Source organism: Trichosurus vulpecula, chromosome 4, assembly GCF_011100635.1.
Source record: "Trichosurus vulpecula isolate mTriVul1 chromosome 4, mTriVul1.pri, whole genome shotgun sequence".
Taxonomy (NCBI): domain Eukaryota; kingdom Metazoa; phylum Chordata; class Mammalia; order Diprotodontia; family Phalangeridae; genus Trichosurus; species Trichosurus vulpecula.
The window spans coordinates 59250829-59272275 of record NC_050576.1 but is presented as its reverse complement, the minus strand read 5'-3'; the positions used below and the strand labels follow the sequence as shown (position 1 = coordinate 59272275).

The 21447-nt window shown below is 40.4% G+C and overlaps 1 protein-coding gene across 1 annotated transcript in view; it reads left to right on the top strand.

The window, feature by feature from the left end:
* Positions 1 to 17870, top strand: part of FAM78B (family with sequence similarity 78 member B) — a 118451-nt gene extending 100581 nt beyond the window's left edge. The window contains exon 2 of the mRNA XM_036757964.1: positions 17318 to 17870. Coding sequence (XP_036613859.1) covers positions 17318 to 17840 — 523 coding nt within the window. The 3' untranslated portion in view covers positions 17841 to 17870. The remainder of the gene's footprint in view (positions 1 to 17317) is intronic.
* The last annotated feature ends 3577 nt before the right edge of the window (positions 17871 to 21447 follow it).

Genomic DNA, 21447 nt, shown 5'->3' with positions numbered 1-21447 from the left:
AAGGAAGGGATAGAGAGAATCACAAACACACACATACCTGTATACACACATATATTATCTGCTTTCTCTTCCTCTCCTTCATTTTTCACCACTACTATCCTGCTCACTAAATCTTCCTCTCTAGCATTATCTGACCCTTGAGAACCCATGGCCAAAGAGGAATGCTAGGATCTCTACAGCTTAAGTCTTGGGAAATGTAAGTTGTGTGACTGGATCATTAGACTAGTGGTTGATAAATCTGAACCCATTCCAGTTGGCTGAATGGAAGCAAATTCTGACCCTTAGAAATCCTGTTTTTCTGAACACTAATCAAAGAGACTATTAGCCCATTCTACAGAATGAATGAATGTATGAACAGCATGTGTGAAGTGCTTACTATATTCCTAGCATCGAGCTAATCCCTGGAAATTGACAGATAGACTGCCTTCGAGGAGCTTACCTCTGATTGGGGGCAGCCAATATCTACAGAAGGGATTGATAGACAAGAAGGGTGATTTTGCTTGGAAAGTTATTGCTTGCCACACCCTGACCAGGGGCAATGATAGTATTGATTTAGTTATTTTTCCAGAACTGGAAAGGGGGGAAGGGAGGGCACAGAACAATACACATAACAAGACACTTTGGCAAGAAGATAGGAGAGTGCTACTGTTGCCTGTCCACTTGTGTCACCATTCTTGTGCTTTGCATTTGGGTGGCTCTGAGTCCCTGAAGCATCCCTCCCTCTTCCTACCAGTTCAATATGACCTTGTAACAGGTTTTCATATCTCCATAACATATGTCCACAGGTGGAATGGGCTAGCTCATGCCTCAAGACATAGTGGGCTCTTCCTCAAAGGTCTTCATGCAGGGGATGGATGAGCACCTCGCAGGTCTGTTATAGTGGGGGTTCTTTTTCAGGTATGGATTTGGCTAGACAGTTATGAGGTCCCTTTCAGTTCCAAAGTTCTCTGAGACGAGAGAAAGCAGGTTATATTTGAGGAACAGTTAGTAGTCCAGTTTGGCTGGAGCAGAAGGTGTGTGAAGAGCAGATAACATGGAATGTGATTAAAAAGGTAGGTTGGAGCCAAATTAGAGAGTCTTGTACACTAGTCTAAGAAGTCTGCATCCAAGTAATAAATAAGGAGTTACTGACAACTTTTTCTGCATGGAGGAGAATATAAGGAGGAAAGGAAATGATTAAGTTATTTTTGCAGCTATATGAAGGATAGACTAGAGAATATGAGAGAGACTGAAGGGATAAAGGCACAATTAGAAAGTTATTTCACTAGACCAGATAATGAGGGCTTAAACTAGGGTGGTGACCTTGTGAGTGAAGAGGAGGGACAGATCAACAGAGGTTGTAGAGGCAGAATCAACAAGCCTGTACAAATGGTCATATGTGTGGAATGGATTAGAGGGAGGAATCCAAGATGATCCTGGGGTTTCAAAAGTGAGTCATTGGGAACATGGAGTTGCCCTCACCAGAAAAAGGAAGTTGGGAGGAAAGAGGTTTAGTGAGAAAGAATATGAGCTTGGTTTCAGAGGTTGCATTTGAGGTGCAGGAGGGACGTTACAGGAGGAAGATCTGGTAGGCAGTTAGATATATGTGATGAGCGCTCAGAGTAGGACTGTATATGTAGATTTGGTGTTATCTGCCTGGAGGCAATGATTGAACCCATGGGAGGGAAGCCTTGCCATATTTCATTCATTCATTTGATAAATACTTCTTAAGCCACTAATACATGGAAAGGATGAAATTTTTGGTGAGAAGAATCTCCTTCTCTCCACCCCCACCCCCCACCCGCACCTGATCACTGAATACAGGCAAAAGTAAATTTTAACGGCTGAGTGTCCATATCAACAGACCCTGAGCAAATAATGAATTTGGACTCATGGTTTGGAGACTGGGGCTGATATAAGGAACTTTGGGATCAAACATTAGAGAAAAGAGAGCGCAGGCTCTGAACTCAGGACATCACCAAGTTCCAGTCAAGTCGTAAGTAAACCTATCATTTATTTTCATCTTCAGACAGATGTGCTATTAAATTCAGCCAAATAAAAACTAATTATGTCTGTATAAATAGTGGTTAAAAATGCAGAGTTGATTTGATATAACCCTCCATTAGATTGCAATGCAAGAACATTGAGTGGCTTTTGTTTACTGCTGCTGGTAATTTGGATTGTGGAGCATAGGCAGCTTTAGTTAGCCAAATTATTTTTGAGCCTCTGCTGGGTGGAGGTACTGGAAGTTTTCCTCCAGGAGCCCAGTTAGAGATGCTCTATTAGGACTGAAAAGTTTAGAGGCTGAGCCCTGAGCAGGATCTGTGACAGCTGAGCAGGAGCACTCCCCAGAATGTCTACCTAGCTCCAGGGCATGGTGCAGGGCTCAAACAGGGAAATGCAAGCATGCCAGTGAATTGAAACCTTGGGCTTAAGAACTAAAGTCAGATTCCATTTTCTCAGTAGATCAATATGCTCTGCATTCAACAAAAGTCTCAACCAATGGTTTTCCTTTTTGGATAATTGAGCAGCATGCATTCATGATGTAGCAAGCCATGGAACCAAACTGAAAGATGGAAGGACTGGATTCTAGTCCTGGTTCTGCTATTTCAATGTGACTTTGGTCAAATCATTTTACCTCTCTGGACCTTGTCTTCATCTGAGACTCATTCCCCATCAAATGAGATTAGGTTAAATGATCTCTTAGATTCTTTACAGCTCTAATAGTCTAATATTAATGCATATATTTTTCAGCATCAACGGTTCAGAGTGAATGAATACACCTTGTACTTTTTAAATCAAAATATTTCCATAAAAATCTACCTTAAGTAAGATAAAGACAAATTAGTAGGGTCTTTCTCCTGCCCCCTGCTTAGAGGTTGGAAATAAATGAAAAAAGAAAAGTAGCAAAAGCATTTTAATTCAAAATGACTAAGGAGACATAAGCTATCAAATTCTAGAATTCAGAGAATGGAAATACAGAGATCTGACTTTGCTAGCCAGAACCTAGTCTATCTAATGGCAGAGTGTAGTGACTCATCTGGCTTTCTGACAGCATGGGGAAGAAGGCAGTGGGTTTGATTAGTAAATCAACTGGTAATTGGTAAATCAATTGATTGGTAGATCATAATGATGTTTGATGTTAAAGATCTAAAATGGCTTCCCAGGTTCCTGATTGTATAGGAGATCCAATGGGATATTATTAACCAGGAGAAGTAGAAACCCTAGATTGTAGCATAGAAAGAAACCCTGAGGCCACCATCTTGGTTGCCTCCATGTAACAGAAATGCAGAATCTCAGAGTCAATAGGGAATTCATCTAATCCAACACTGAACCTGATTAAAAATCCCATCCCTAAAATATCTTACCAGGTCTACAGTCTCTGCTCAATGACCTCCCCCCTCAAGTGACCCCATTACATCCTTAGGCACCCTACTCTGGGATAACTCCAACTATTAGGAAAAAGAAAGGAAGAATGGCGTTGTGGTTAGAGTTGTGAGCTTGGATAAGGAATACCTAGATTCACATCCTGATCATGGGCAAGATTAGGCAACTTTCTAAGAAATTATACAGGTTCCAACCTAGTTCAGGTGCTGACAGGCAAAGAAAATGCCTCTCCACCTTTTCTCGATCCATCCCCATCTTCATTATAACAGCCATGCTTTAGGGCCCTGTGCTTTAATCACAGTGGCTATAACAGAAAGGGCACTATAGTAATGGAATAAGGAATCCTGGGAACACTTGCCCAGATTTACCGCTAATGTCAAATCCTTCTTAGCTGCTTCCCTCTGGCCTTCCTCCCAGAAGTCCATAGGATGTCTTCATTCTCTGGCTATACCTCTCCCACTATGCATCACCCTCAGGGAATCAGTCACAGATATCACGGAAAGCTAAACTAAAAAACACCAGTCCCTTTGCATGACATTCAAGTCTTTCCATAGCCTGGCCCCAAACCATTTTTTGAACCTTATCCCCAACTACTCTCCTGCTCACACCTTCCACTATAACCGGTCTTTGATAATTATTACTTTCACCAAATTGAGCACATTTCTATGCCAACCTTTGCTCTGCCCCATCTGAATTCTACCCCACTCACCCTGCAAGGCCCAGCTTAAGTGTCACCTCCTTTAGGAAAGCTGTTTTGACTACCACAGACTGAAACAATCTCTCCTGTGAAATTCCAGGGCATTTATTCACTTACCACTCATTTGACCTTTATCATTTACTGTCTTCAGTTTGTCTTACATAAGTCTTCCCTTTCTAAGTAGATTGTAACCTACTTTGTATTCCCTCAGCACCGGACTTTGTACGTAGCAATGCTTTAAAAGTATTTCATAGGAATTGTGGGATTTTCAAATTAGAAGTGACCTGACATATATTCAGTACACCAGGACCCCACTTTACAGATGAGAAAAACTAAGGCCCAGCAGTATTGAACGACTTAACTAAGGTCACATAGCTAGTAAATGCAGAGCTAGTGTTCAAACTCAAGTTTCCTCTAGGTAGCAGCCCAAGTTTCTCTAATCAAATCCATTCATCTCTTCACTATGCCACATTTCCCCTTATTTGATGGGTTTATTGATATCCTCAGGCAATGACAATTTGCATTTCATCAATTTATATGCTCACTTTGCTATGACTAAAGATTTGAGATTCTTTTAAGGCCACATCAGTGACATTGTTATCCAAGGCCTTCTTCATTTTCAGTGTCTGCTGGACTCTACCCTGGTCTGACCACAGCTGGAGTGCTGTATTCAATGGGGGCAACTTATTTTAGGAAGAATACTGGAATACCATCCAACATTGAGCAACTTAAGATAGTGAGGATACTGGGTACCATGGCATATAAGATTCAGTTAAAAGAACTGAAGTTGGCTAGCCTAGAAAAGAAAAATATAGAAAGGCAGAGCAGGCATTATAATTGTTTTCAAATATTTGAAGAGGGATTAGCCTTGTTCTTTATGCCCCCAGAAGGCAGAACTAAAACAGGATGGGTGGAATGATTCAGCCAGATGTGAGGTAAGAATTCCTAAAAATTGGAGCTGCCCACAAGTGCAATGGACTGTTTCCAGAACCTTCAGGTCCCCCTTGGTTCAGGCCTTCACTAACAGAATGGATGTCTACTGGTTGGATGCATTTTAGGAAGGATTTCTGTGCCAACAGCAGCTGCATTCAATGGCCTCTGAGCCTTCTTCAAGGTCAGAGATTCTGGGATCTCTTCAAGAAGTTAGAAGTAGATATAGCCATCTTTGACACGACTGAGAAGACTGGGTATGGTCTCAGACAATGAGGCCACTAAATGAACAATGACCATGGAGAATCATCCTAGCCATTGAGGGGGGTGCCAAGTTTCATAACCCCCAAATTTTGAAGATTATGGGAATTTCCCTCAAATGCTTTCAGATTAGGGGTAGGGAAAATCAGATAAAGCCTAGTATGAGTGTTAGACCCACCCCCCACAACAAATCCCATAACTTAAAACATGATACAGAGCCCCACCCCCATCCTCTCCCTCCTACTGCAGAAGCTCCTTTAAAGAATATTAGATATGATCTTTCCTCTTCTACAGGGAAAAAAACCTACAAAGAAAGTATTCACCTCACTGTTTAGCCAAAAGCGAACTCTGTCCAAAAGGCAAAAGGCAATGGACTGGAGGGAAAAAGTGGAGGCGGGTTGACAGTAGTTAAGGCTTCTCAGAATCTGGCATAAACAGTAGAGATGAATAAAAGCCTACTTAAAGAAAAACTGACTGTGTAATAATGGAACAAAATATCTGAAAATTGGGATGAGAGCCAGCACTGAGGCTGGGAAACTGCATGTGAGTAGGCTGAGTGCCTGGCCTCAGGCAGGAGGTTCTGTGACTCAAACACGAAAACGGAGAATGAACTTCACTTACTCCTTTCCCACCCTCACTTCTTGTTCCTCTTCCTCAGCCCCAACCCAGCTCCCCATACCATCCTTTTACTTTCTGTATTCCCCCATCACTCTCTGAGGGCTCCCCTCTCTCACCCTGACTCTGTCCTCTGAGGAGTATCGACTACCCACTCATTTTCTACTTTGTTCTTGAAATACAGTGGAATCATTGGATATTAGTTTCAGTGCTATAAGGAACCTTAAAGGCCATCTCATTATACCCCTTCATCATACAGATGAGGAAACTGAGGCCCAAAAACTGATTCACCCAAGGTCACATAGATACCAAATGTCAGAGACAGAATTCAAATCCAGGTCCTCGAGTTCCAAATTCAGCAACATTTCCAATGCCAATTTGTTGTGTTGTTGTTCAGTTGTTTGAGTTGTGTCTGACTCTTCATGACCCCATTTGAGATTTTCTTGGCAAAGATACAGGAGGAGTTTGATATTTCCTTCTCCACCTCATTTTAGAGATGAAGAAACTGAAGCAAACAGGGTTAAGTGACTTGCCCAGAGTCACAGAGCTAGTAATAGTCTGAGGCCAGATTTAAACCTGGGTCTTCCTGACTCCAGGCCCTGTGCTCTATTCACCGTGCCCCCTAGCTGCCCCTACCAGTCTGTTAAATCTCAAACAAAATGCAAGTGATTACAGGTACCTACTATCACTCCCAGACCCCACTTCCTCAATTCCAAGCAGGTATGTTGGGATATTCCCCAGCCTAGCTGATTTCAGATGAATTCCATGAGCAAACTGCAGAATTGTCCCTTGTCTTTGGGGAATGAGGCAAGGGCCAGGTTGATGATTGGCCAGAGTTCCTTTGCCCTGCACTTTACCTGGTACATTCAGCATCCCTGCAGTAACCCGTCTGTGACAGTCACCAAGGTGCCACATTTAATTATCTACCAGTCAACTGTCAGATAAAGATAACAGATCAGTCATGCTAAAATAATTTCATCCCACAAGTCTCCAGTTTCCCAAGAGCTTGGGGCTCTATGCTCTACATCCCTCCCCCACTTTCTACAAAAAGTCAGCTCATTCACCAGTTCTGTATCTCACTGTACAGTTTCTGCAACCACCAGTTTGAAGTTCCAGTAGTTAGCTTCTCAGATCTTTGAGGAAGGGATTAGAAGATGGAAGAGCCCAAGCAGTGGAAGAGACCAGCCAATACTATCCATATAAACAAAAGTTTAATGTCAACACCAACAACTACTTGGGAAACTAGCCTTCTCTGTTCTTTGTAAACCCTTCAGGACAGCCATGAGGACACCAGCTCCCTCTGGGTGACACTGATCATTGTGTCACTTCCTCCATCCACAATATTCATCCTCATCTTCTTGATCTTTCTATAGCTTCTGACCCTCTTGATCACCTGACTCCCCCAGACTCTCTCTTTTTCTTTGGCTCCCTTAACACAGATGTCTCTTTCCTGGTTCTCCTCTTCCCTATATGCATCTCTTTTTCTGTCCCCTTTGCTGATTCGTCATCCAGTCCCTTCACCCTAAGCATGGGTGTGCCTCAAGGTTCCATCCTGAGGCCTCTGCTCTTCTCTCTTTATACTCCCTTGGTAAACTCTTCAACTTACAGGTGTTTAGTTATCATCTCTATGATGTCCCAGAGCCATCTCAAATTCAACCTGTCCAAAACTGGATTCATCTTGTGTCTCTCCACTTTGTGGAAAGAGAATTGTATCTCTTCCACATTTTTCCTCTCTGCCCCAGGTTTATAAGTTCAGAATAATGGTTCTGTCTCTTTCCATCTCTGTCTGTATCTCTCTGTGTCTCTCTGTCTCTGGCTCTTCTGTCTCTGTCTCTCTATCTCTTCCTCCCCTCCCTTCTTTTCTCTTTCCCCACCTCCCTTCAGCTATCTCTCTTTCCACCTCTCTCCACACCCTTATAAAAATAGTCGATTACCAAATCCTATCAATTTTACATGCGCACTCCTCACAGCTAACCACTTTTTCCCACACACATGGGCACCACACTAGTTCAGGTCCTTTTTACCTCTTGCCTGCATTATCACAATAGCCTTCCAACTAGTTCCCCTGGTTTTAGTTTCTCCCCTGTCAATGGCATCCTTTACACAGATGCCTAAATAGTCTTTGTAAGACATGAGACTGATCATATAATTCTCCATCTCAAAAAATCATCAATGGCTCTCTCTTCTGGGATAAAACTACAATCTTCTCAGACTGACTATTAAGCCCTTCTACAATCTAGTCCAAGCCTACCTTCCCAAACTAGTATTAAATAATGTTACATTATTTCTCTCCACACAAAGTACATTTCAGACAAATGGTAGCACTAGCTATTCCCCAAGCTCAATATTCAGTCTTTCTTTTCTGCCTTTGTACAACCCTCCTCCATTCTATGCCTGGAATGCACTTCCTCTTCGTCTGCATATTTCAAAATCTTTATCTTCAAACTCAAAGCTCAACTAAGGCTCTGCCTCTGAAATGAAGCCTTCTCTGATCCCATCAGGTGTGAACACTCTCTTCCTCCTGAAATTACTTTTTTTGTACTAACCTGGGAATAGGTAAGCATCTTGAGGGGCAAAACTGTCTTCATTCTTGTCTCTGTATCCCAAGTCTTCATACGTACTAATAAGTATTTAATAAACATTACCCATAAGTCTAAGTGAGACTTCTATATCCTTCATGAACTTTCCTCCACATAGAACCTTACCTTCCCCCAACTCATAAGCAAATCTACAAGTACCACTTAGGTTATCACAGAATTCCAGACTGTCTCGTACTATGTAACTGTTTTTTATGAGTCTCTACAGCCATATTGTGAGCTACAAGAAATCTGGAACTGTTTCACATATCCCATAAGGATTCAGTGCTATGTACATAGTAAACACTTGGAGAAGGAGGGCAGGAATAGAGGGAGGGCAAGGGAAGAAAAGGAAAGAAAGAGAAGAGAAGGAAAGAAAAGAACATGGCAAAAAAGCGCTTTGTCATTTTGTATACTACAGGAAGAGTCATACCCTGAAGTATGAGGTATGGTTATAGGTAAATAAAATTGGCTTTGGTTTATTTCCAAACATACCACAACTTATCCCTGCAACGTAGTTAACTTGGAAAACCAAACATTTATCCCCATACCACTGACATTTTTCAAAACACTTGCTGAACTCCTCTTTTAAATTACCTCTAGAACCAGTTCACAAGTCAACCAACAAAATTAGTCCCGTGACACAAAAACAGAATTACAGAATCTCAGAGTTAGAAGGTATCTCAGAGGTTTTCTTGTCCAACTCATACTCAATGAAGAGCTCTAGGACAGCACATTCAACAAGTGGTCATCCAGCCTTTCCTTTTAAATGTATCAAGAGATCTCTTAAGGCAGCCTGTTATATTCTACTTTTGGAGAACTCTAATTGTTAGGAAGTTTTTCCTGTTCTCAAGACTAAATTCCTCTCTTTGTAACTTCCACCCACTGAACCTCATTTTGTCCTTTGGGGTCAACAAAGGGTATGTTGGAGCCAGTTCACCAGCTTGGCCAGTGGGCTGATTTGTTAAATTTTCAGCATGAGTTTACACCTCAAAAATCAGCAAATACTTGATTTATTGTTTTACTAGTCAGTAAAACACTTTGCGTAAACTTAGGAAAGTGATGGAGAAAATGTTACTAGTGCAGATTAAACTTAAAAATGTTTCTTTTTTCTGTGCATTCTTTTTTTTTCCACAAGAGTTTGAATTACAAATTTTCTCCCCATTTCTACTATCTCCCCCACTCCCAGATGGCATATAATCTGATTGCCCCATTCCCCAGTCACCACTCCCTTCTGTCACTCCACTCCCTGCATCGCATCCCCTTTTCCCTTACTTTCTTGTAGGGCAAGACAGATTTCTATGCCCCGTTGCCTGTGTATCTTATTTCCTAGTTGCATGCAAAAACTTTTTTTTTGAACATCTGCTTTTAAAACTTTGAGTTCCAAATTCTCTCCCCTCTTCCCTCCCCACCTACCCTCCCTAAGAAGGCAAGCAATTCAACATAGGCCACATGTGTATCATTTTGCAAAACCCTTCCACAATACTCATGTTGTGAAAGACTGACTATATTTTACTCCTTCCTAGCCTATCCCCCTTTATTCAATTTTCTCCCTTGACCCTGTCCCTTATATTCCCTTCAGCTACCCTAATACCAAGGTCTCATGAATTATACACGTCGTCTTTCCATGTAGGAATGTAAACAAAATAGTTCAACTATAGTAAGTCCCTTATGATTTCTCTTTCTTGTTTACCTTTTCATGCTTCTCTTGATTTCTATTCAGTTCTGGTCTTTTCACTGAGAAAGCTTGAAAGTCCTCTATTTTATTGAAAATCCATATTTTGCGTTGGAGTATTATACTCATTTTTGCTGGGTAGGTGATTCTTGGTTTTAATCCTAGCTCCATTGACCTCCAGAATATCATATTCCAAGCCCTTTGATCCCTTAATGTAGAAGCTGCTAGATCCTGTATTATCCTGATTGTGTTTCCACAATATTCAAATTGTTTCTTTCTGGCTGCTTGCAGTATTTTCTCCTTGATGTGGGAGCTCTGGAATTTGGCAACAATATTCCTAGGAGTTTTCTTTTTGGGATCTTGTTCAGGAGGCAATCATTGGATTCTTTCCATTTCTATTTTACCCTCTGGCTCTAGAATATCAGGGCAGTTCTCCTTGATAATTTCTTGAAAGATGATATCTCGGCTCTTTTTTTGATCATGGCTTTCAAGTAGTCCAATAATTTTTAAATTATCTCTCCTGGATCTATTTTCCAGGTCAGTGGAAAAACAATGAGATATTTGACATTGTCTTCCATTTTTTTCATTCCTTTGGTTCTGTTTTATAATATCTTGATTTCTCATCAAGTCACTAGCTTCCACTTGCTCCAATCTCATTTTTAAGGTAGTATTTTCTTCAGTGGTCTTTTGGACCTCCTTTTCCATTTGGATAATTCTGCCTTTCAAGGCATTCTTCTCCTCATTGGCTTTTTGGAGCTCTTTTGCCATTTGAGTTAGTCTATTTTTTAAAGTGTTGTTTTCTTCAGTATTTTTGGGGTCTCCTTTAGCAAGTCATTGACTTGTTTTTCATGGTTTTCTTGCATCCCTCTCATTTCTTTTCCCAATTTTTCCTCTACTTCTCTAACTTGCTTTTCCAAATCCTTTTTAAGCTCTTCCATGGCCTGAGACCAGTTTGTGTTTTTCTTGGAGGCTTTTGATGTAGGCTCTTTGACTCTGTTGATTTCTTCTGGCTGTGTGTTTTGGCCTTCCAATCCAAAGATTCTAAAATCTGAGTCTGAATCTGAGTCCGTTTTCACTGCCTGTTCATGTTCCTAGCCAACTACTTGACCCTTGAGTTTTTCATCGGGGTATGACTGGTTGTAGATTATAGAGTACTTTGTCCCAAGCTTGAAGAACTGTGCTGTTGTTTTCAGAGCTATTTCTACACAGCAAGCTCTGCCACAACAGCGCTCCACTTCCCCCAAGAACCGCCAGTCCGGACCATGACTCAGATCTAAACAGACTCTGCAATCTAGCTCTGATCCACCACTTAATTCCTCCCACCAGGTGGGCCTGGGACCAGAAGCAACTGCAGCTGTAGTTCTGGAGCTGCACCACCTCTGCTGCCTCCGGGGTGGTGGCCAACCGTGAACTCTTTCCACTCTGTCCCCACAATTTTTCCCACTAACCTTCTCTGTTGTCTTTGGCATTTGTGGGTTGAGAAGTCTGGTAACTGCCACAGCTCACTGATTCAGGGTGCTAAGGCCTGTTCTGCCTGGCTCCCGGTCTGGTTGGTCCAGGCGCAGCCCACACTGGGCTGTGCTCCACTCTGCTCCCAGCACGGTGCGATAGACCTTACCCGGTGACCATCCAGGCTGTCCTGGGCTGGAGCCCTGCTTCCCTCTGCTTTTTTGCGGGTTCTGCAGTTCTAGAATTTGTTCAGAGCCATTTTTATAGGTTTTTGGAGGGTCCTGGGTGAAAGCTTTAGGCAAGTGCCTCCTTACCAGCCGCCATCTTGGTCTGCTCCCTTAAAAATGTGTCTTACATACCTATTATAGAGATCAGGTTATTAAACATTTACCAAAACACCTCTAGGCAAAATAGACAAGTCTTCTCCTTCTTCCATAGAGGAGAATTTCAAGATAGCTATCATCTACATCATGATCCTCCCTCACTCCCTTGCTCACAATAAATTACATACTCCCAGGGCCTTCAACTGATCAATCAATCAATAATCAATTTATTTAGTATCTACTATGTGCCAGGCATTGTGCTAAGTACTGAGGTTACAAAAAAAGGCAAAAGGCAATCCCTGCCATTAAGGAGTAATTATATACCAATTTTCATAGTCCCATCCAAAGTGGAAACAAGGTTAATCTTGTACACTGGGCTTTTGATGTAAAATGGTAAAGTTTATTAGACTCAATTTATTCAGCACTTCCATATGACCCTCATATGGCATGAGCTTGAGACCTAGCATCATTATAATATTCCTAAATATGGTGCCCCGAACTAAACGTATTCTAGATGTTGTTTGACTAGGGCAGAGTACAGTGGGACTATTACTTTCCTTGTTCTAAATAGTATGCCTTTCCTTTAAAGCTAAGATTACATTTGCTTTTTTGACTGTGTATGTACATATATTTTGTTGTTTTTCAGTTGTTTCATTTGAGTCCAACTCTCTGAGATTGGGATTTTCTTGTCAAAGATACCAGAGTAGTTTGCCATTTCCTTCTCCAGCTTATTTTACAAATAAGGAAACTGAGGCAAACAGGGCTAAGTGACTTTCCCAGGATCATACAACTAGTAAGTATCTGAGGCTAGATTTGAACTCAGGTCCTCCTGACTCCAGGGCCAACACTCTATACACTGTGCCACCTAGCTGCCATACACACACACACGCACACACACACACATATGCCTATATATGCCAGAGTATGTTTGACTCATACTGAGGTTGCAATTTGCTATCCCTTCTCCTAACCTTTATGAAATACAAACTGCTGTCTAATCATGTTTCCCTTCATCTACTACTTGTGAAATTTATTTACTAAATCTAAACATAAACTTTTATATTCATTCTATTAAATTTCCTTTTATTGGATTTCATCTTACTAGATTAACTCGTCAAGATCTTTTTGGATACAAACTCCATAATCCAGTGTTTTAGCTATCCTGCCTAGCTTTGTGCCATCTGCAGATTTGATAAAGACCTTGGCTGTGACTTAATTTAAGTCATTGATAAAAAATATTCAACAATGCAAACCCAAATACAGATCCCGGGAGCCGTTCACTGGAGACTTCCTTCCAAGTTGACATGGAACCAAAATCAACTGGCAAAATAAATTTCAAAAGCAAATTCGTTACCAAGCTTCAAAAGTATAAGTTTCAAAAATGCAGATCACATTTCATAACAATAACTTTCAGATTCAAGTGGATAATAAACTACAGTTTCACAAAGAATTATAAACATTTTGGTACAATCAGTGTACCCTTTTAGGCAAACTACTCTTTTCGATGACAAATAAATGAAAGGATAAAAAAACCAGAGCAAACTATTTTCAGACAATAAAAAAGGGGTCATATTTTTTTTATAATTTTTTTTAAAAGGAAGAATCAATAAAAGAGTCTTGCAGGCAAGCTATGCGTATAAATGTAGGCAGCAAAATGACCTTGAAAATGCTTTGGATGCAAAATTTTAAAATGTATCAACATTTTATTAATTTTGAAGATTGAGGATTGTATCTCAATTATATTTAATATATAATAAATTACTATAAAATATATCCTTAAGAGTTTATATCTGCATATATCCTTTGAGTAAAACCATTCACCTCCTTCTGAATCTTAATTTTACTATCATCCAACTCATATCTTTTCATCCTTTCCATGAAAATAACAAGAGATACTTTATCAAATGTTTTGCTTAAGTCCAAAATATCTTTATCTCCAGCTTCATAACCCCATCCAAAATAGAAATAAGGTTACTCTAGTACACTTGGCTTTTGATAGAAAATGATAACATTTGTTGTAAACATTTTATTCACCAGACCTACTTCCAAGTAGGTTTTCAATGTTTCCAAAAATCAAACCCATATTCAAATGATGAAGATGTGTCATCATTGAGCACATTTCATAATGATAATAATAACTAGCTTTTATAGAGCACTTTAAGGTTGATAAAGCACTTTGGAAATATGATCTCATTTGTTCTTCACAACGACCCCTGCAGGTAGGGCTTTTAAAAAACATTTTCCAGATTGAGGAAGCTGAAACAAGCAGATATTAAGTGGCTTGCCCAGGATCCCACACTGAACAAGTGTCTGAGGCCAGATTTGTGCTCAGGTCTTCGTGACTCCAGGTGCAGCCTGACATTGTACCACTTTGCTTCCTAAGAGCAGTTTCACAAGAGCAGTTCCAAACCTTGTCGAGTAGGTATGTGACCACTCCGAATGGCATCATTTGGATATGAAGGTTCTGCCATGATTATGAAAAAGAATCATTTTTGTTTTCATTGCCACTGCCATTTGTTAGCACCATTTATATGATGACAGCTTGTATTGGCATAATATTTTAAAGCTTCTTAAATGCTTTTCTCACAAAGGACCCAGTGTAGTAGAGGTAGTGCAGGGATTTGGTATGTTCATTTTACAGATGAGGAAAAGGAGACTCAGAGAGGTTAACGGCTCTCCCCTTGGTCACACAGCAAGTAAATTAAATTTGTTGGCAATAATTGTGCAAGGAAGTAGCTCAAGAGCTCAGGAAATGACAGTCAACAGTGTCATTTCAACCAAAATTTCTTGACTGAAAGTCCAAGCTTCTCTCCCCAATAGATTTCTCTTATACCAATGTTATTCTTGTGTTCCCTCACCATTAGCACATATTTTTGTTATATATATCGCATAACCCCATCTGCTTATTTGTTATACATTTGTATTATCATCTCTACCTTTATCATTTGCTTTCTTATCATCTGTATTAGGGAAATCTGAGGTGTTTTGTATTTGTATTATTATCTGTATCTTTATCATTTGCTTACTCGTCATTTGTATTTGGGAAATCTGAGGCCCAGTGAAATAAAGCCACTTGCCCAAGGTCCTTGACTGGTCCAAGGCTCTTACCATTTGGCTTTATTACAGGAAAATAGTAGATGACCTTATAAGCAGAAAACTCTGTAATTCAATTCAATAAAGTTTTTTTCAAAAACACCTACTCTGTGCGAGGCACTGCATACCAAGTGCTAGTGAGCTCTCTAATCCTTCCAGGGACAAATCTACCAGAGAAATCAAAAAGGATAAATCTATCCATTTGAGTCCAACAGTACACAAATCAAAAAGATATTCCCCAAAGCCATACTATGTCCAGGAGAATTTAGGGGGCAACAGGTGATTCCCAATGAGAGAACAGGGTTTTGCTACAAATTTTTGCCATCAAACCTAGAAAAATCCATATGCCTCCCAGATCTAATTTCCCTAGCCCAAATGAAGATCTGTCAAAGTAATTTTGTGGCTAAATGCCTAAGGAATTCAACCATTTTCCTCTGCTTGGCCCAAAAAAGCTTAGTCTTTGTCTCCTTTTTTGTCATCTTATGAAAAAAGACTGGTTGGATCTATGACCAGCCTCTGATCTATGTACAATTAGATTCTATTCAAACAAGCACTTCTATCTTTTATTTCATTTTGTTTTTTGGCAAGAGGGCCATAGCATTGTCTGGAAACCACCCAACGACACTGATCTGAAATAATGTTTCAAGTAAAGTATCTCAGTAAGTCTACAAGTGAGGTCACTTTGTACTTGGGGTGCTATTGCCAACAATGATGCATGATGATGATATATAGTTATTACAGAAAGACATCAGAATGAGAGAAGAGAGAAAACACATGTTGCCGTGGCCTCAGTTTGTCCCCCTGGCATCCAACATTCACCCTTAAATTGTGCAGGGCGGTCACTCAGTAGCTGTCAAAGATTCCCTGCCCCACCCCCAGGGGAAGATGGCTTTCTACCCTGACTCAATATCTTCAGCCTGAAGGTAAGGGTTCCAGAGGTGGTGCTGGCAGTACAGGTTTTGCAATACAACTATATTTTATAATGTGTGTGCCCACAAAGGTTTTCATCAAAAGTGGATCAGACTGTATCAGGCCTTATCTCTGACAGGAGGTGAATGGAGAATCCTCTTAAGATGTTTTGTTGATTATAGATGTTAGTAGCCCTAGGGATGGAGAAAGAAAGAATGAAGTCAAGGTCTACTTCACAAGTTACCTGTGACTGGCCTTAAGGGTCAGCTGGAAGGTCATCCTGAAGCCATAACAACCTCTTTTACATCTCCTCTTCCATCCCCTCTTGAGGAAAAACAGAAAGGGCAAACTGTGGGGAAGTGTATGGCCCGAAATTATGGCATATACTTTGTCTTTCTTCCATGAGGAGTGGACATGAGGCTGGGTAGTGTAGGACAGGAAGGCTAAATCACCTCCAGGAGCCACTTTTCACACCATGAAAGGCCAGAAGGAAGGAGATCCCAGAAGGATAAGCATTCGAAACTAAGCAGATAAACACCAGGGGTGGATTTGAAGGCAAATGGAGGAGCAGTGGGGCAGCTAAGTGGCACAGTAGATAGAGTGCTGGGCCTGGAGTCAGGAAAACCTGAATTCAATTACAGTCTTAGACACGTACTAGCTGTTTGACCCTGGGCGAATCACTTAAGTCTGTCTTCCTCAGTTTCCTCATCTATAAAATGAGCTGGAGAAAGAAATGGCAATTCACTCCAGTATCTTTCCAAAGAAAACCCCAAATGGGTTCATGAAAAGTTGGATATGACTGAAAACAACTGAACTGGGGGAACAGTATGTTGGAGGGTATCCATTTGAAGTGCTACTCTTCTAAAAATCAAAATAGTTACTGAAAGGTGAGAGTTGTCTCCTCATTCTAGCTGTTCCTTAATTTTGTCTTGGCTAAACTGGTAGCTAGCCAGAACTTATGTGCCTTGAACAATCCTATTGCTTGGGCAGTTATTCCAATACTATATTATATAGTAATATTTTACTATAATCCTCAATATTCCTTCATCCTTACAGACTCTGACCTATAAACCCCAGTTAGAGTAACTTGTCTTCCTCTTCTTTTTGACTTGATGGTTCTTTTCATGGGTGCCATTCCACTGTCACTATTGATTGACACATCTGTAGCCTTCACAGCTGCAAGTTAGTGATGCCCACCTCTTTGAACCAATTGTTCCCGATCGAGAATGCCATTACTGAAATGTATGGGGATTTTAATTTGACTCTACACAAGGACAATGTACTTTTTTTAACCAATTCTTTCTTCTGCCAGATTTCCTATGTTGCTCTGTGGGGTCATGTTAATAAGACAGGGGCACCTCTCTACCCTTTGTGGAATTAACCCAGCCTCTTCTTTTCTTGTACATCTCTTCTGCTTTCCTAGGTCAAGCTGGGAACTGCCAGATTTGAGGGAAGGCAGAGTAAAAGCCATCAGTGACTCAGATGGGGTGAGCTATCCTTGGTATGGGAACACTACCGAAACTGTGACCTTGGTCGGCCCCACCAACAAGATCTCCAGGTTCTCAGTCAGTATGAATGACAATTTCTACCCCAGTGTGACGTGGGCTGTCCCTGTGAGTGACAGTAATGTTCCACTGCTGACGAGGATCAAGAGGGACCAAAGCTTTACTACCTGGCTCGTGGCCATGAACACAACCACAAAAGAGAAGATTATCCTACAGACCATCAAGTGGAGGATGAGAGTGGACATTGAGGTGGATCCCCTGCAGCTTCTGGGGCACCGAGCCCGGCTGGTGGGCAGGACTCAGCAGGAACAGCCTAAGATCCTGAATCGAATGGAACCCATTCCCCCCAATGCACTAGTGAAGCCTAATGCCAATGATGCCCAAGTCCTCATGTGGAGACCCAAGCGAGGACAGCCTCTGGTTGTGATACCTCCTAAATAGAATCTGATTGTGTGTCTGGGACACACAGCCAAGGAGTGTAATGATGCTGTCAGGGCATAGTGTGAACAAAACTGATATTCTGAGCCAAAGCAGACCTCTCGGGTTTGCCTGCCTTTGCAGCCACTAGTAAAAAATGGGGTTGCTCTCCAGGCAGAGGAATCATATTCCCTGGGAAGTCCCTCCTTATTGAGTAATCTCATGGACTTCCTGTGATGTATCCTGTGGGTAGCCATAGTTCAGGGCTGATTAAGGAGGCTTCCTTTACCTGAACAACTGAACTGAATCCTTTGCAGTGAGACACAAGGAATGAAAACACGATTAATCAGTGCCTGTGGCAAATGCTGCTTCCCAACCATTAGAAGTGGAAATGGAAAACATCCATACCAGGTGTTTGTAAGACATACAGTCCTGATGACTGATCAGAGGGTGTTGTGAAATGGGGTTGAAAGTTGGGTGGTGGTGGGGTGGGGAAAGGGACAAAAAGGGGGAGGAGTTGTTACAGTATTTATACCTATGCATTTAAATTGATAATCAAATGGTCAACATGTTCATTGGAATGAAAGGAATGTTTACAAAGGGGGCAAGTGGGAATGTTGTGGGAATATGTTCTAAACTGTGATGGAGCCCAGTCTGCATAGAACTGTCCTAGGTGCTGAAGCAAAGTATAACATGAACTGCCAATGGTTTCATCTACCTTCCTCCTTCCAATAATTATTTATTCAGAATAACTTTAAGTCTAGTATTTTGCATGCATAGTTCCTGTATTCTACAGTAGCTATGATGTTTGGAGTCCTCCCCACATTGTCAGTGAAATCCAAATTGTGATTTCCTTTACAACCAATCCACTCCTTCCACACTACCAACCCTAATTTTGCAAAAAAAGAAAATGATTTTTAAGTGAATGGTGGAGTCACAAATCCGTTTAAAGATTCAAGAGCATTTCAACAAACTTGACTAGTATTTCCTTTCTTTTTGTTAAGCATTTGAATGGCTGGCAGGTCCTATGGGATGCATTTATAAGAATGAAATAATAAAACTACACAAAGTTCTGCAAATACAAACGTACAATATGTGCATATGTAGTACATATACTATATATTCATATATGTGCATATATGTATGCTCCATTTTATAGCAGCTTCAAATAACTTTTCAAACGAATGGGTATTTGTGGAAAATGGCTCATCATAGGTAACCTACAAAGCGTTTTTCTCCCAACAATTGTCTGCAACCATAGATATAATCATAGCATTTTAGAACTGGAAGAAATTTTTCAGATATTACTTGGCCTCTTTAGTTTTGAAATCTTGTATTCCAGGAATCAGTTCATTTAAAATGGTGGGCCATTCACTCTTAGACCAAATCAATATGAAACATGCTATTGTCTAAAGTGGTTCCGTCCTCCACTGTCAGAAAACTTTGTATATTTCAAGACCTAATTTATTTCCCTTCAAGCAAACTAGAAATTGGTCTACAGAGGAGGTAAACCATAGCATTGGTGATATTTAGTGGAGTCCTCATTCAAAATATATAATGAACTTTCATTTTAAAATCTTCCCAATGCCCCCCACACACTGGCCCTTGTGAGCTCCATATTTTGGAATGAATGAGTTACAAATACAGAAGGGTTCCAAAAACTTGTAGACAGATAAAACTCCAATGATATATTCATTGATACTAACCACTATCATCATACTGAAACATCTACCAGCACTTAGTTTAAGGAGTCTGAAAGAGTAAATTATAAGTATTTATGGAGGAGTGAACAGATTTACTACTTATGTTAAAAATGAAACTGGTTTTATTTCTTTTCGGTAGAACAATGATTATTGTCATGAAATAGTTAAGTAATTTGCCCAAAATGAGTGAGGGCTGGACTTGAAATTCCTGATTTTTACCCTATTTTTAATCTATCTTATAGATTAGCTATTGGCAGTAAGCAGATCTATTTATAACTAACACACTAATGACCCACTAGTGAGTCACAGAAGACCTGGAAACATTCCATTTAGAAATAATTTAGTTGCTGCATTTTTTCTCCCTCTTTCCCTTCCCTTTCTTCCTTGTTTGCTGTGAGAGGTTTACCCAAAGACGGGAATCTTCATGGTTGGAGAATGGATTTGTTCAGTCCTCACTCTGATATCAAAATCCCCAATCTGCAGCAACACTACCTGAGTAGAGGCAGTGTGGTGTAATGGAGAGAGCACTGGGTGGAGTCAAAAGACTGAGATTCTAATTCCAGTTCTGCCATTGACTTGTTGGTTTTCAAAGCCCTCACCTATAAAATGGGGAGATTGGATTGATTAGATAAAACTATAATCTTTTCCGTTCTAGCATTCCACAATTCCTAGCATGGTGTAGTAGGGAAAAAAAACTGGATTTAAAATAAAAGAATTTAGGTTAGAATCTTGACTGTTAATAGCCAGCTATGTGACCTTGGGCAAGTCAATTAACTTCCTTGGGCCTCAGTTTCTACATTTGTAAAACTAGAGGAATCATCTAGATGCTCTAGAAGTTCCCTTCCAGCTCTGAAGACATGATCCTATGACTCTCTCACATGTCACCATCTTGGGGGTTCTGATGTCAATCCTAATGGCAGACCAACTCACCAAAGATGTTTTTTCATACTGAATATACTGGGTGCCATAGAACCACTGAGGAGCGTCTACTCTGCAAGGTTTAAGAGCATAAATCTTTAAGGAAATCAGATAAATGAGAATATGAATTTTGAAAAAACAAAAGATGAATGTGGATCATTTGCATTACAAAAGGATTCTTTGATTTATTGAAAGATTCACCATGGGGTTCTTTTACACAACAAGTTCCCCTTGTATATTTAAAACTGGATTTAATTTATTCCAATTCTCTTTATCCTTTCTCAGGAATTCATCTATTATATGTAAAACAAGGTAGAGTACATTGTGAACCTGAACATATTTCTTAACCTCTCACTTTTCAAAGTTCTGAAACAAATCTTCCGAAGTAAAGGAACATTAGTCTGGCTTCATAGAGCTTTGAGAATTGAGAGCACTTGGAGACCATCTAAACCACATCCCTCATTTTCTAGGTGAAGAAACTAGGTCCCAGAGAGATTGAACAGTTTTTTTTTTCCAAACATCATGCCACTAGCTAGTTAGTCACAAATCCAGGAAGAGAAATCAGGTCTTCCTATGCCCACCCCAATCCTGTTTCCACTATCTTACACTGTCCCTCAGAGCAAGTCTGATAGATTCTGGGAGATAAGGTGATAATGAGATGAAGATAACTGTGCTTAGCCAAGTTAAGCAAAGTACAGAAAGATATTAATCATCATCATTACAGATATATTTGTGGATTATAAAGGAGGAGACAATGATGTAGGTAGAGGACTGGATGCAGAATCAGAAAGACTGGGGTTCAAATACTGCCTGTAACACGTATTAGTTTTGTGACCCTGGGCAAATCATATAACCGCTCTGAACCTCAGTTTCCTCATCGAAAATGACCCCCAGCTCTAAATCTATGATGTCCAAAAATATCAAAGTCAGATAAGCAATACGTCTATGGAATATTTTAAAGTCGGCCATTTTCTGTTAGGAAGTAATTCTTTCCCTTTCTGGGTACCCTG